The following is a 14701-nucleotide window of genomic DNA, read 5'->3' as shown; positions in this document are numbered from 1 at the left end:
GGAGGTCTGGGGTGCAGGTCTTGGGCTGGGGATTAGGGTGCAGGAGGGGTGCAGGTTCTGGGATAGAGTTTGGATGCTGGGTGCAGGCTCTGGGCTGGGGCAGGGGGTGGGTGGGTGTGCAGGAGGGGGTGAGGGGTGCAGGCTCTGGGATGGAGTTTGGGGGTGAGAGGCGGTGCAAAGGGAGGGGGTGCAGGCTTTGGGAGGAAGTTTGAGGGCAGGAGGGGGTGTGTGGGAAGGGGGAGGGGGATTGGGAGGGAGTTTGGGGATAGGAGGGGATGCAGGGGTGAGGGCTGTGGGTCTGGGGATGAGGGGTTCATGATGCAGGAGGGGGCTCGGATGGAGCAGAGGATTAGGGTGTGTGGGGATGAGGGCTGGGGCTGGGGGGTTTGGGGTGTTGGAGAGGCTCAGGGCTAGGGTGGAAGGGCAGGGTAAGGGCAGCCTGTCTTCCCATTAGTGGATGGGGGCACTAGGACCCGGGCGGGGGCAGCAGACAGCAGTTGCTGCTGGCTCTGGTAGTACACGCAGACAAGGGAGAGGCAGACAGGGAGGGGGGACCCACGGAGGGGGGGATGCATAGAGGGGGGATGGCAGGTGGAGGCTGGGGACCCATCCAACACTCCCCCGCTCCCTGACTCCCCCCCCCCCCCACTCCTCTTACCATTCTGGCTCCACGTGGGTCGGTTTGTGTGTTACACAGGACTACAGAGAGGGAGGGGGGAGCAGGGGAGGGCTCTGGCTGCTGGAGGCCAATGGGAGTGGGTCAATCGGCCTAGCCGCCCAATCAGCAGGCACACTCTGCATGGGAGGGAGGGAGGGAGAAAACCTCCCCGGACATTTTAACCTTGTTACCAATTCCTCCCGGACGGCTATTTAGAGACGCAAAAGCCGGACATGTCCAGGGAAATACGGACGGATGGTAACCCTACACAATCACTGTAACATTTAGCGCTATTTGGCAACATCAAAGATGAAGGATTTAATGGATGGAAGTGCTAAACAAACCTCTCACTCTGAGAAGTGGTTCCTGCATGTGTGGGTTATATAGCACAGTAACAAGGCTAGCTTGCATTGCTATTGGCCATGCTTATTGTGCCTGACCTGTGAATAAATAAAGGACTTTCAGGGATGTCAAGTCATCACCTGTCACCAGCACTGGATTCCCAAAACAAGGTGTTGGGGAGGGAGGAAAACATTTCCCCCCACTCCCCCAAAAAAATTTCTCCTCTGCTCTCAATGTCAGATTTGTGTTATAATCCAAAAGTATTCATCTAAATACACAAGATACCTAATATTAATTAACAATATTCTGACAAATCTGGTAGAATTACATGATCTTAATAAAGGATATTAAGTAATTTCTAGATCAAGTCACTTTACTTCCCAAAGTTAATATAATGGAAGCTGTACAACTTTGAATCACCAAGCTAGTTGGCAAGATAAGGTGCTGCATTGCAGATGAGTGTAAATTTAGTAGTTTCTGAAAGTCTGTGTATGTATCAATAGTTTATTCTGGGGCTGGCTGGAGATTGAAGACAAGTGCATTAAGGGACTGGCCATTGATTATCACTTTACTACAGGTTTTTCTGCTCAGGAAATGCATTTAATGTAATGCAAAACAAAACTGCTGACACAGTTATGGATGATACAGTTGTTAGAAGATTCTAGATCAGGGATCGGCAACCTTTGGCCCACCAGGGTAAGCGTCCACAGGTTCGGCCGATCGCAGCTCACATTGGCTGCAGTTTGCCACTCCAGGCCAATGAGGGCTGTGGGAAGCAGCCCGGCCCGAGGATGTGCTGGCCGCCGCTTCCCACAGCCCACGCTGGCCTGGGACAGCGAACCACGGCCAGTAGGAGCCGCGATCTGCCGAACCTGCGGATGCGGCAGGTGAACAAACCAGCCTGGCCCACCATGGGCCCTACCCTGGCTCTCCCTAACTCTGCAGACGGGAGAATAGTAGCATCTTCACTGAAGCACTACAGTGGCACAGCTGCACCGCTGCAGCGTTGTCAGTGTAGACCTGCCCTTGGATTTTTCATGCCTTTTCTCTAAATGGGGGGGGGAGGAGGGGAGAGAAGAGTTGTTTCTTCTAGTCTAAGTAGCAGTGGCAGTATCGTAGCCAATGAGGTTAATCCGAGGCGCGATTATTGCTAATTGAAAACTTTTCCATTTGCCTCTTGGAAGTTGAGGGTGTGAGAAAGGAGGCCTTACTTGTTTTGTTTATTTATTTTTAATGGAAGTTTAGTTGTGAAATGAGGATGGCAACTCCACTGTAACTTCTGCATGCCCCTCACTTAGCCACATCATCACATCAGGGAAGGCAGCAGTAGAGTAATGGTGTGCTTCCTCCTCTCCCACCTTTCAGTCGCTTTCATACAAGCCAGGAGAGACTAGAGAGGGGAAGGGACAGAAAAATTTTCCCAGGAGCTAAGCAGAAGTGAATTCAAATTTTACAAGATCTTTGTTTAGCCAAATGCAGATCTGAAATATGATGACCATCTAGCAGGGTTCAGGGACAATAGTCTAATAGAAATACAAGCCCCTTTCACTTCCCAATAGCAGTGTGCTGGCTGGCTGCCTCACATCTGTAGCCCCTGAATCTTGCAGTGAAACTTCTCCCTTCCATTGTACTTGAATTTAGCATCTACCTCTGATTAACAGAGAGTTTTCTCATAGTAATAGGTGTCTGGTAAATTTTTCAAACCTTCTCTAACAGATCTTTAGCGTACAGCCTCTGGATCAGGAGTGATCTAACCAGTTTTTATTCCATTTGACACCAGTGCAGTGTCATGCTAACCTCAAGAAAATTACTTTTGACTTGGGGATTGCCATCCCTGACAACAACAAAAAAAGTCAAACTTCTAATAACTGTCTACCAACACTTTTTTTTTTTCTTTCACCCTACTGCAGCAGCAGGAGTATGTAGCTGATTGTGTAGAAGTGGGGAGAGGAAGTAGGTATTGTTGGGATGATATCTGAGAGGAGCAGGAAGAGGTACACTCTACTGACCATGCGTCCAGGGTTTCAAGGCAGTCCCAGCTCTTCTGCTATATCTCCAAGCTTGAGTGATATCTGGGACAACCATGAGACTTACCAGTTTTCGTCTTGACTCTCTCTGACAGTAGTGACGAGCCAGAACTACCCCTCATACCAAGTCCAGCAAACTGACATTTGCTGTAAAGGTGGAGAAATTAAGCTATCTTCAGAATTTGAATTTAATTTAGTTTTTAAAGTTGAGGAGGTGATTGGAAAAGAGAGTGTTTTTAAAAGTTGGAAAATAAAGCAAAATGAGGGGGGAAGAATGGTTACAGCTCTGAAGGGGAGATTGAGGGTGGGAAAAGAGAAACTTTGAGTCACTTGCAGCCCCAGTGGGTGGGAAGGAGAGCAGAGTCACTACTACTTCCCTGTCTCCAGTTGAAGCATTGGTCTAATTGCATCTCTCATTTTGCTCCCTGGCATGCTTACAGCTTCAAGGTCATATTAAGGCATGCTGAATAAGAGAAATGCCTGCTTCCTACCTAGAATATCTGCCTTACCCCACTAGGCTGATTTCTCTGCATACTTGAAAGCATTATCACTTGAACTCAATCTCCTAGCAAGAAACCAAATTTGACCCTTCCAAGTAAAGCTGGGAGTGCTCTGACTGTCCTGTCTATTAGATATTTAAATGTTGCTATGGTGGCTTTGATGGATTTGGGGGGCTAGGGGGTGGTGGAGTTTTTGCAACTTATGCCAATGCAGTCATATTGTGTTTAAAAATTTGAAGCCAGCATCTCTTTGTGTATGCTGTACACTAGTGTCCAACACCTTGAATAATCATTTCCCCTCGTGCAAAATACTTACTCAAACAGCATGATTCTGTTTTATACCCACTTTACACTAGTATAAATGACTATACAAGGCCCATTTTTTCTAGTTAATCTCCACAAAATAACTTCTGGAAGTTTTGCGTTTCCAGGAGTCAGACGTAATTTACCTTCAGAGAACAAGCAGTGTAGATAAATAATTTTCTTAGTTGCAGTAGTTAGTTATGATGCGATAACTCAGCTCACCTTCTCCAGGGTCAGACTTTGTCATTTAGCATTCAGATATCTTTTTCATTTTATTCCTTTCACATTATTTTAAGAAATTAATGAATGTGGGTGTGGAAACAATGGCAGACTACAAGCAAATAAAACCTCCCTCTCAACATACTATAAAAATAAAGAATGTAATTTGTATAACTACCACTTCTAGCAGTTAACAGTTTTAGAATTCCAGCTGGAAAAATTCCCAGTAATCAAATGCTAGAAGCAATGACTATCCTAGGAGTGATAATTATAATTTACCTGTAAATCTTCTCTAAAGGTTAAGAACTTTCTTCATGTCCCTGACACTTTCCTAAATCCCATTACAAACAGGCTTCAGTTTGGGCCTCCCTAATAATAGAGTATTATACTTGAGCCACCAGATTAGCTCTGATTTAACACTTACATATTTGACTTAATTAGTATGTTCTTCCAGGATTATGGGTTCATATGGTGCTTTTTATTTTTCACTTTAGCCTAGTGCTATAGTTTCTGTATACAGTAAACTGCAGAGATAATATAAGGGTCTAATTGCCAGGTTTTTGGATGTTTTTTTTCCCTGTAGTCTAGGGTGCCAACCCTCCAGGATTGTCCTGGAGTCTCCAGAAATAAAGATTTAATATTTAATTAAAGATTGTCATGATGAAACCTCCAGGAATACTTCCAGCCAAAATTGGCAACCCTACTGTAGTCACGAAATAAGTTAAAAACAAAAATGTATAGTTAATTCAGATAATAAAATATGAACTTCTTCAAAAAATAGAATTCCTTGTAACTATTTCTGTATTTGCTTTAATTTTTCTTTGCCAGTGACTAACTTTTATATAGTTGTGTGCTCACATAAATACAACACATTTGCTTCTCTTATTGTCTCTTACATAGTATTTTCATTTTCATCTCATGAGAGTTATTACAGAACTACCTTAATAAATACAAAGAATATCAACATGCTACTACTATGAAATATTCTGAGCTAGTTCACTTTTTAAAAATACCTTCAAAATTCGTTGATCCTTCTTGGATATGAGCGCCAAGGCCCTCTCTCAGGGTTAAACTGTTGGAAGTTTCATAGATTCATTATTTGAGTGAGTTTTATACAATATAACCCCGATCCTACAATTGGATGCAGACGGGTAAACCTTTGTGACACTCCTGCCCCAGTGAAGCCAGTTGCTCTTCATAGGTGCAAGGATCTATCAGTCTGTATTTGATTGGAGGACCAGGGTTGACATTTGTTGTTTGCAACTTACTCTGTGCGATTGCGTTTCTTCAAAGCAAAATAGCTGTAAGTTGGTATTGTTCGCATTTAGCAACAGCAGGGTCAGCACAAGGTCTTATGTTGATTATATGGAATTCAATCATTTTAACTGTCATAAGTCAGTAGTTGTGAGTGGAACACAATGCATTCCTGCATTCATTTCTTGTGTGTGTGTTTTGGAGTCTCTGAGCTTTTCCTGTTACTTACATTCCAGTCCCCCCTCCCCCCAGTTTCATTTTAGTTTTCCTGCTAAGTGCATTTGGCCATTAGGTAGCATTATAATCTTATGGTCTAAACATTAGAGTGCATACACTGCATTTAAGTTTACAACTGCTGTCTCCCTTGGGTTGTTGCTAACCGTACTGGCAATACACTAATAAGGACACAGTCATTTGCACATTTTGCCAAAACAATTATAATGTACTATATAAATCAAGAACAACAAAGAGTCTGGTGGCACCTTAAAGACTAACAGATTTATTTGGGCATAAGCTTTCGTGAGTAAAAACCTCACTTCAAGTGAGGTTTTTACTCACGAAAGCTTATGCCCAAATAAATCTGTTAGTCTTTAAGGTGCCACCAGACTCCTTGTTTTTGTAGATACAGACTAACACGGCTACCCCCTGATACTATATAAATCAAGAACCCTGGCGCTCATCCAGAAAGACTACAGTGCCTATTAGAATTCTGATTGTACACTATGTAAGGCGTAAACTAAACTGTCTCCACCTACAGGCCAAATGCTCGTAGCAGGAAAGCTGTAATGAGATTTGCCCTCTTTGATGATCTGTAGGAAAGCAGGAAGGGGGACTCAGAGACTGACATGCACAGAAGCAGGTGTCAGCATGTGGTGCAGAAAGGTCCATTGTAAGTAGAAACTAACCTAAAATGTTTGTTTGAAAATCTTACTTTTTTTTTTTTTTTTTTGTTAATTATAAGGCTCTGGAAAATCTCTTGTGGAGGGGAAAATAAACATTTTAGTTGTATTTTTATTTAGAGCTAAATTGTGATTTGTTTGTGTGGCAGTGCAGGGGAATAAGAGGGCGGAAGACACCGCATTCCCTTGCATTCTACCATACTTGCACAGGGAGGGAGATGGAATGACTAGCTTCCTTGGGGCTTGTACTCCCACTCCTGCGCATGGACCTGAGAGTGGTAGGGAACAGGAAGATCCTGGGCTATCCCTATCCTCCATTCAATACTATAACCAGCACCACTGCACCAGAGGACATGCATTACATCGAGTGCATAATACAGACCAGATGGAGTGTACTTGTTCTCTTTTCCTTCCCTCCCCACACTATTGTACTTTTTTTTAATCAGATGTCCTCTGCCTTCACTGGGGCACTCCTCTGTCTAATGGGGGCAGGAAGCAGTTAAGCAGAGATAAAGCTGCTAGGATCTGAGATTAAAACTGGGTTCTTGCCTTCTCATGTATCTTCACCAGCTTCGATTCTGCAAGCCAAACTATATTCTTTTACACCTCTGCAACCTCACTGATTTGATAAGCTGTTGCACTGGTGAGTAGATAAGATCTAGCCGTCAGAACATTTAAATATTGGCGATGTGTGGAAAAGGAAAGAACCCAGTTTGATTTGAAGATCTCAGGGTGAGTTTGCAGGATTGGTGCTTTCATTCTTGATGCTATGCTCTTCTCCTAACTGGGAAGGAGGTTGAGCATCTGCTTCAGAAAAAAATACTAATGTCATATGTATCTTCTAAGTAGAGGCATTACTGAAGTGAACAGCTGTTACCCAAACAAAACCTGAGTATTGAACTTGTTTTAAACTCCTGAACTTCGCTTGCCCAGAAAGAATGAGAGTGAGCCTAGAATGTTCTGAATGAGCCTTCTGTCAAGCACAAGACCAATCCAGATATGATTTTCTTCACCTCTTACAAATGAGGGGAAACTAGGTTTATAATAACTGCTGATAAACCCTTAATTAGCAGACCTCAGAGGTGCCACCATACTACTGGAATTTATATTTTACAAGATCACATTAAAATGTAAATTCATATCTGTATTAAAAGTTGAAGTATGTATTATCTTTTGAGCGATTTTAATACATAATTTAGTGAATTAAGATGGTAAATCTAATTTGTTTCTATCTGATTTTTACTTTTTTTTTTTTAACAGTTGGACAAAGAGAACCTGCGAATGTGACTGTAAAAGAAGAGCTAGCTGAAAATATGGAAGCCATGCCACCAGAATCAACCGATAAGGATCATGTGGAAGACGGACAGAAGGATGTTCAAGAAGCTAATGAACAGTTGCCATCAGAGGAAGAAAAAGTAGAAGAGCTAGAACAGCCCAGTGAATCTCAGTCTAATGATGTTGGATTTAAAAAGGTTTTTAAATTTGTTGGTTTCAAGTTTACTGTTAAAAAAGATAAGACTGAAAAGTCTGAACCTGTTCAGCTACTGACTGTAAAAAAAGAGGAAGCAGAAGTGGCAGCAAATGGAGCTGGAGATCATAAAGAAGTCAAGCTGGAAATGGTGGAGGAAGCAACAGAAAGTGAAGTGACCCATCCTGCAGAAAAGATTGAAGAAGAACCAAAGAGAGAGGAAAGGAAAGATGAATCTCTTCCTGAAAAGGTAGCAGAAAGCCCAAGTGAGGAAGCTGAAGGAAATGAAGAGGCAGAAGGAAAAAAAGAACCTAGCAAGTCACCAGAGTCTCCAACAAATGGATTAGTTAATGAAACTGCATCACCACTAAGAAAATTCTTTACTCAGGGTTGGGCTGGGTTTAGGAAAAAGACAAGTTTTAGGAAGCCTAAAGAAGATGAGCAGCAGACTCCTGAGAAAGAAAAGGAAGAGCGAGAAAGGGAAGTGGCAGAGATCCCAGTAGAAGCACATGAGAAGGAGAAAACTGAGAAAGAAAAGGAAGAGCAAGAAAGGGAAGTGGCAGAGATCCAAGTAGAAGCAAGTTTGAAGGAGGAAGTTATTATTCCTTCTGAACAGCCACTTCCACAAGAGACCGTTGAAAGTGTAAACAAGGAATCTGAAGTGTCCTTTGAAGAAAAAGTAGACCTACCCCCTGAAGAAAAACCAAAACCAGTGAAAGAATGTAAAATATCCTTAGAAGCAAAACCTGAAATACACTTTGAAGAGAAATCTGAACTACCAGCTCCCACGACCATGGAAATATTTGGTGAAAAATTAGAAAAATCTAAAGGCAAATCTAAAGAAGAACCTGAACCTGTAGCTCCAATGACAACAGAAGTGTTTGATGAAAACATTGAGAAACCTGAACCAAAAGCTCCACTGGCAACTGAAATCTTTGATGAAAAGTTAGAGACAGAGGAAGAAGTTCATGTTAGCACTACAGTGGCGAAAGAGGTTAAAACAAATGAGATAGAACAAATGCTCTCCTCAGCTTCTGAACAATCAGTTGAAGGAGATGGTGAGCTACAAAGAATTCAACCCACTGAGGAACAACTAAAGGCCAAAGAAACAGTATGCATAGTAGTAGATGACCACATCAAGCAAACAGAATCAAGCCCTGAAGATGCAGCAGCATGTAAGCCTCCAGAAGGCATCACTACTGAGGTTGAACTGTTGTCATCACAAGAGCGAGCCAAAGTGCAAGGCAGCCCCTTAAAGAAACTTTTTACAGGAACTGGCTTAAAGAAGCTTTCTGGAAAGAAGCATAAAGGAAAAAGAGAAGAAACTAAGCCAGGGGAACAAGTAGAACAAATTCAACATTTAGCTGATTCCCCAGAAAGTCCAGAAGAACAGAAGGCAGAGAGCTCTGCCTCTTCACCTGAAGAATCAACAGAGCCTCCTTCTGTGGAGAAAGCCATAGATGCAACACGGGTCACTGAAACCGAAGAAGGAGTAATTTCAGATGTAGAGAGGAAAAGAGAGTGTGTAACTCCTTGGGCATCGTTTAAAAAGATGGTGACTCCCAAGAAACGTGTCAGAAGGCCTTCTGAAAGTGACAAAGAAGAGGAAATTGATAAGGCAAAGAGTGCTACCTTGTCTTCTACTGAAAGTGCAGTCTCTGAAAATCAGGAAGAAACTAAAGTAAATGGTGAGGAGCAGAAGCTAGAAAAAAGCACAGAAGAGCCAAAACGAAAGGTTGATACTTCTGTATCATGGGAAGCCTTAATTTGTGTAGGTTCCTCTAAGAAAAGAGCTAGGAAATCCTCCTCTTCTGATGAGGAAGTAGGACAGAGGCTTGCTCAAGAAGGCCAAAAAATAGATGAAGTTGGCCAAAGCAAAGAAACTGCACCAGACACGATCCTAACTAGTTCCCAAGAAAGTGATCAAGGACAAGGAAGTTCCTCACCAGAACAAGCTGGAAGTCCATCTGAAGGAGAGGGTGTTTCAACCTGGGAATCATTTAAAAGATTAGTCACTCCAAGAAGAAAATCCAAAACCAAAATGGAAGAGAGAACTGAAGAATCTGTGTTAGTTTCCAGCATAGAACATTCTACTTCAGATGGTGAACCTGGAAAAGAAGAAACATGGGTTTCATTTAAAAAATTAATACCTGGTCGTCGGAAGAAAAAGTCAGATGGGAAGCCAGAACAAGCTTGTGTTGAGGAAGCTGGAGAAGAGATGACAGAAACCAATGAAGAAGATTCTGATGTTCCAGCTGTTGTTCCTTTATCTGAGTATGAAGCAGCTGAACAAGAGAAAATTGAGGCCCAACAAGCAACACAAACTGAGGCAATAAGGGAAGAAACTTTAGATGAAAAGAGAGCTGAAAAATTAGAAGATACCTTAATTATTGAGCAATTTAATGAAGGACTGGTTCATGCAGTTACTGTGACTGTTGTAGAGGGGGAGAGAGCAGTTACCAGTATTGAAGAAAGGTCACCATCTTGGATATCTGCTACTGTGACAGAGTCCATTGAACAGGAAAAAGATGATGAAGAACAAACTGAGCAGATATTTGAAACTGAAGTTGTTGTAGAAAAGACAGTGGTGGTTTCTAAAACTTTGCCAGAGTTGAGAAAGGACATTAGTGATGATACTATAGTAAGTGAGCTGGAGTTAACCTCAGAAGCATTGACAGCACTGGAAGAGGCAACAGAAGTTTCCTGTGGTGAAGAAGCAACAGAAGTGTCCCTTGCAGAGGAGACGACTGAGATGGTTTCTGCAGTGTCACAGTTAACTGAATCCCCAGATACTACAGAAGAAGTTACACCTGTGCAGGAGATAGAAGGGACTGAGCAAAATTTAGAAGAATTAAATAAACAAACACAGGAAATTCTTGAGGAAGTTGTAGAAAGAGTGAAGCTATCAGATGAAGTACAGATGATTAGTGAAAGAACTGTGACTGGAGTCATAATTCAGTCAGTGCAGAAAATTGGATCTGAAATGAAAGATGAAGTTACAGTCCTATGCAAAGAAACTGAGTTGGTTGAACAGTCCTTAAAGAAAAAAGAACCTGAAGAGGCTGACATTCAACACATAGAAAGTGCAGGAACGGTTCGAGGCAAAAATGAAGCTGACGAAAGCGTTCTACAGGAAGTGTCAGAGATGAGTGAAAAGTGTGCAGTGATGAAGGAACACACAGAAGAAGCTAAAAGTCTGGATAGATTGGCAGATGAAAGTCAATGGCAAGAAACTGAACAAGCATTTATAGAAAGACATGAAGAAACGTCTGAAGTAGAAAGGATTCTAGAGAAATGTAAATTGAAAGAGGAGGAATGTTACAGTAGTGTCACAATAACTACCAAGGCAGAGCATGAAGTGAAAGCTGAGTATGTTACAGTAGTAAAACAACAAGAAATTTCAACTGGAGAGGCCGAAGTGAATTTAGAAGTAATAATTCCAAGTGAAATCACAGATGAAGGTGCTCCAGAAGTGGATGGATCTGAAAGTGAAACACATGAAGCAAAGCTTGAGATGTCCCAGGAATTTAAGCAAGTGGTGGACATGGTGCCTAACTTAGAATCAAAATGCATTAAAGTAACTGTAACAGAAGCCCCTTTGCAGAGTGAGACAGAAGATGCCATGCTCTCTTTGGAATCAAAACGTACAGAAGCAACTGCAGCTCAGTCCCCCATACAGAGTCAGGGGACTGACATCCCAGTGCAGAGTGAAAGGGAACATGCCAGGGAGGCCTTAGAACCAAGATGTACAGAAGCACTTGTAGATGAGGCCCCTGGGCAGAGTGGGGTAACTGAGGTTCCTGAGAAGAAAGAGGTGGAAGATGCCGTGCTTATTTTAGAATCAGAATGCACTGAAGCAGTTGCAACTGAAGCTCCAGTGCAGAGTGATGTGACTGAGGCCTCTGTGCAAAGTGAGGGGCAAGATGCTATGCTTACCTTGGAATCAAAGGGCACTGAGGCCACCGTGCAGAGTGAGGTGACTGAGGCCACCATGCAGAGTGAGGTGACTGAGGCCACCGTGCAGAGTGAGGTGGAAGGAATTGCTACTGAGGGGTTGATGCAGAGTGAGGTAACTGAGGCTCCTGTGAAGAAAGAGGTGGAAGATGCCGTGCTTATCTTAGAAGCAGAATGCACTGAAACAGTTTCATCTAAGGCTCCAATGCAGAGTGATGTGACTGAGGCCGCTGTGCAGAGTGGGGTGGAAGATGCTGCGCGTATTGTGGAAAAAGAATGCACAGAAGCACTTGCAACTGAGGCTCCCAGGCAAACTGAGGTGCAAGATGTCGTGCTTCTCTTGGAATCGGAATGCACAGAAGCAATTGCTGCTGAGGTCACTGTGCAGAGTGAGGTAACTGAGGAGGCCACAGTGCAGAATGAGGTGGACGATTCCAGGCTTACCTTCGAATCAAAATGCACAGAAATCAATGCAATGGAGACCGCCATGAAGAGTGAGGGAACTGAGATCCCTATGCAGAGTGAGATGGAAGATGCCCTGCTTTCCTTAGAATCAAAATGTCCAGAGGCAGTTGTAACTGGGGACGCCATGCAGAGTGGGGTAACTGAGGCACCTGTGAAGAGAGAGGTAGAAGATGCTGTGCTTACCTTAGAATCAGAACGCACTGAAGCGGTTGCAGCTGAGGCTCCCATGCAGAATGATGTAGAAGATGCGCCATCTAACTTAGAATACCCGGGGGCAGTTGTAAATGGGGCCCCTCTACAGAGTGACATACATCCTAAAGAACTGCCTGTGTATGGAAAGGGAGATGAAGAGGAGCCTATGGAAGCAAAACAAACACTTCTATTGACTGTGACAAGTTCAAATGACAATCAGCAAGAGGAAACCAAGTTTGAGCTGATGACGGAAGTGGAAAAAGATTTGTTTGAACCTGGAAAATTGGAACTTGCAAGCGGTGATAAACTTTATTCAACTCCAGTGCAGCAAGAGATTTTAGCTGTGCAGCTGGAAGATACTGGCTCACCCATTCCTACTATTGAAAGCTCTGAGGCTCAAAAAGCATATGTGCCTGTAACAGCTGCAGCAGTTGAAGAACAAATCATTGCAGAAACTGTAACATCTATGGAAACCTCAGCTGAAACTTTAGAGTCTTTAGCAGCAGTGCCTGAAAAACTATTTTCTGAACTAGTCCAAGATATTACCATTGCTCATTCAGGAGTTGAGGCTGCAGACAGTAGGAGTGAAGAAACTGCAACACTGTCAGTATCAGAGATGACCGCTGCAATGGTGGATGGAATGACTGAGGAAGCAACAAGCTGTACACAATCTGATTTGGTCCACAAAGATTACGTGGATGATGCAACCCAGGGGAAGGAGCAACAGAAGCCAGAGTGTAGGGAAGAAGCTGGGGAAAAAATAGTTTCTCAAGATAAAAGCCCATCTCTAACCCACGTAGAATTCGTAAAAGATGTTCAGTCTGTCACTATAGAATCTCAGAGTACAAAAATTGTATTAAAGATCATTCAGACTGTCGTTGAAAAACTTGAAAGAACAGAAGAGCCAGCTGCTGTGTGCATGGCATCTGAATCAAAGCAGCAGATTGAATCAACAGACGGAAGTCAAAACGGTATAAATACAGCTGAAGTTCAGGAAAGCGTACAGGCTCATCAGCAGCTTCTTGTAAAAGGTGAAAAGACAACAGAGGGTAAAGAACGAGAGTTCCAGCAACCAAGTACAGTCAAACATACTATTGTAACACAGTCTGCGGAGAAACAAGCTACTCTAGAACAAACAGAAGATGTGCCATTAACTTCTGATATGTCAAAAGAGGGAGAAATTCAGGATTCAGGAAAGATTGTAGCTGTCCCTGAAGATGTTTCAAGTGAAAGTTTAGGGGCTCAAAAATCAGCGATAGATATGAGTGTTTCAGAAGACTTATCCAAAGAGACAAGAACAGACCAACCAAAGCTAAAGGAAAAAGAAGCGGGGCAGACTGTGGCCACCCAAGAGAAATATATGGTTCAGCAAACACACCTAGAAAGGAAGGAAGACAAACATAGCCAACCAGTGGAAGACATGAAGAGACACACAGAGGAAGATGTAAATAATCAAGAATATGCATCTTGTGGGAGTCCACAATCAAAGTCAGAGCTCACCAAATCTTGAGGCCCAATGTAAGAAGCATTTTCATTACTTATTTCTTGGTAGCATTATTCAGAAACTTTTCATTTTTTCATTGTTACTGATTTGATACTGTGTAGTGCCTTTTGCACGCATCAAAGACCTCCTCAGGATTGCAACCCAGGGACCAAATTTTCAAATTATTTTGCCTAACTTGAGACCACTAGACCCATATTGAATTACCAGACACTTAGATCAGTGTTTCCCAAACTTGGGATGCCGCTTGTGTAGGAAAAGCCCCTGGCAGGCCGGGCCGGTTTGTTTACTTGCCACGTCCGCAGGTCCGGCCGATCGCGGCTCCCACTGGCCGCGGTTCGCTGCTCCAGGCCAATGGGAGCCGCTGGAAGCGGCACAGGCCGAGGGATGTACTGGTCGCTGCTTCCAGCAGCTCCCATTGGCCTGGAGCAGCGAACCGCGGCCAGTGGGAGCCGCGATCGGCCGGACCTGCGGACGTGGCAAGTAAACAAACCGGCCCGCTACGGGCTTTCCCTACACAAGCAGCACCCCAAGTTTGTGTTCATTTATGTCAGTGTTTCCCAATCTGTCGGGGAAGGGTCAACACTGCTTTTGTAAAGGGAAAGCATATCTCCCCAATCTTTATTAGAATTCTTTGGACAAGGGTGATCTAGTGGATACAGTGTACTTGGACTTTCAGAAAGCCTTTGACATGGTCTCTCACCAAGGTTCTTAGGCAGAGTAAGCAGTCATGGGATAAGAGGGAAGGTCCTCTCGTGGATCAGTAACCAGCTAAAAGAAAACAAAGGGTAGAAATAAATGGTCAGTTTTCAGAATGGAGGGATCTATACTGGATCCAGTGCTGTTCAACATATTCATAGATCTGGGAAAAGGGGTAAACAATGAGGTGGCAAGATTTGCAGATGGTACAAAATTACTC

At 43.3% G+C, this 14701-nt stretch overlaps 1 protein-coding gene and 1 pseudogene across 3 annotated transcripts in view; both read left to right on the top strand.

Annotated features, from left to right (window-relative positions):
- AKAP12 (A-kinase anchoring protein 12) overlaps positions 1 to 14701 on the top strand; it is a 128375-nt gene that overhangs the window by 102945 nt on the left and 10729 nt on the right. For 2 of the 3 annotated variants that reach the window (XM_054021717.1, XM_054021718.1), the window contains one exon: positions 7463 to 13799. In XM_054021717.1, coding sequence (XP_053877692.1) covers positions 7463 to 13791 — 6329 coding nt within the window. In that variant the 3' untranslated portion in view covers positions 13792 to 13799. Of the gene's footprint in view, positions 1 to 6155; positions 6193 to 7462; positions 13800 to 14701 lie in introns of those variants that run through there. The other variant, XM_054021719.1, reaches the window with a different exon arrangement.
- On the top strand, positions 2093 to 2252 carry LOC128835178 (U4 spliceosomal RNA; annotated as a pseudogene).

The sequence above is a fragment of the Malaclemys terrapin genome, chromosome 3, assembly GCF_027887155.1.
Source record: "Malaclemys terrapin pileata isolate rMalTer1 chromosome 3, rMalTer1.hap1, whole genome shotgun sequence".
Lineage (NCBI taxonomy): Eukaryota > Metazoa > Chordata > Testudines > Emydidae > Malaclemys > Malaclemys terrapin.
The sequence above is the reverse complement of the archived record's forward strand: the minus strand, read 5'-3'. Positions and strand labels throughout refer to the sequence as shown.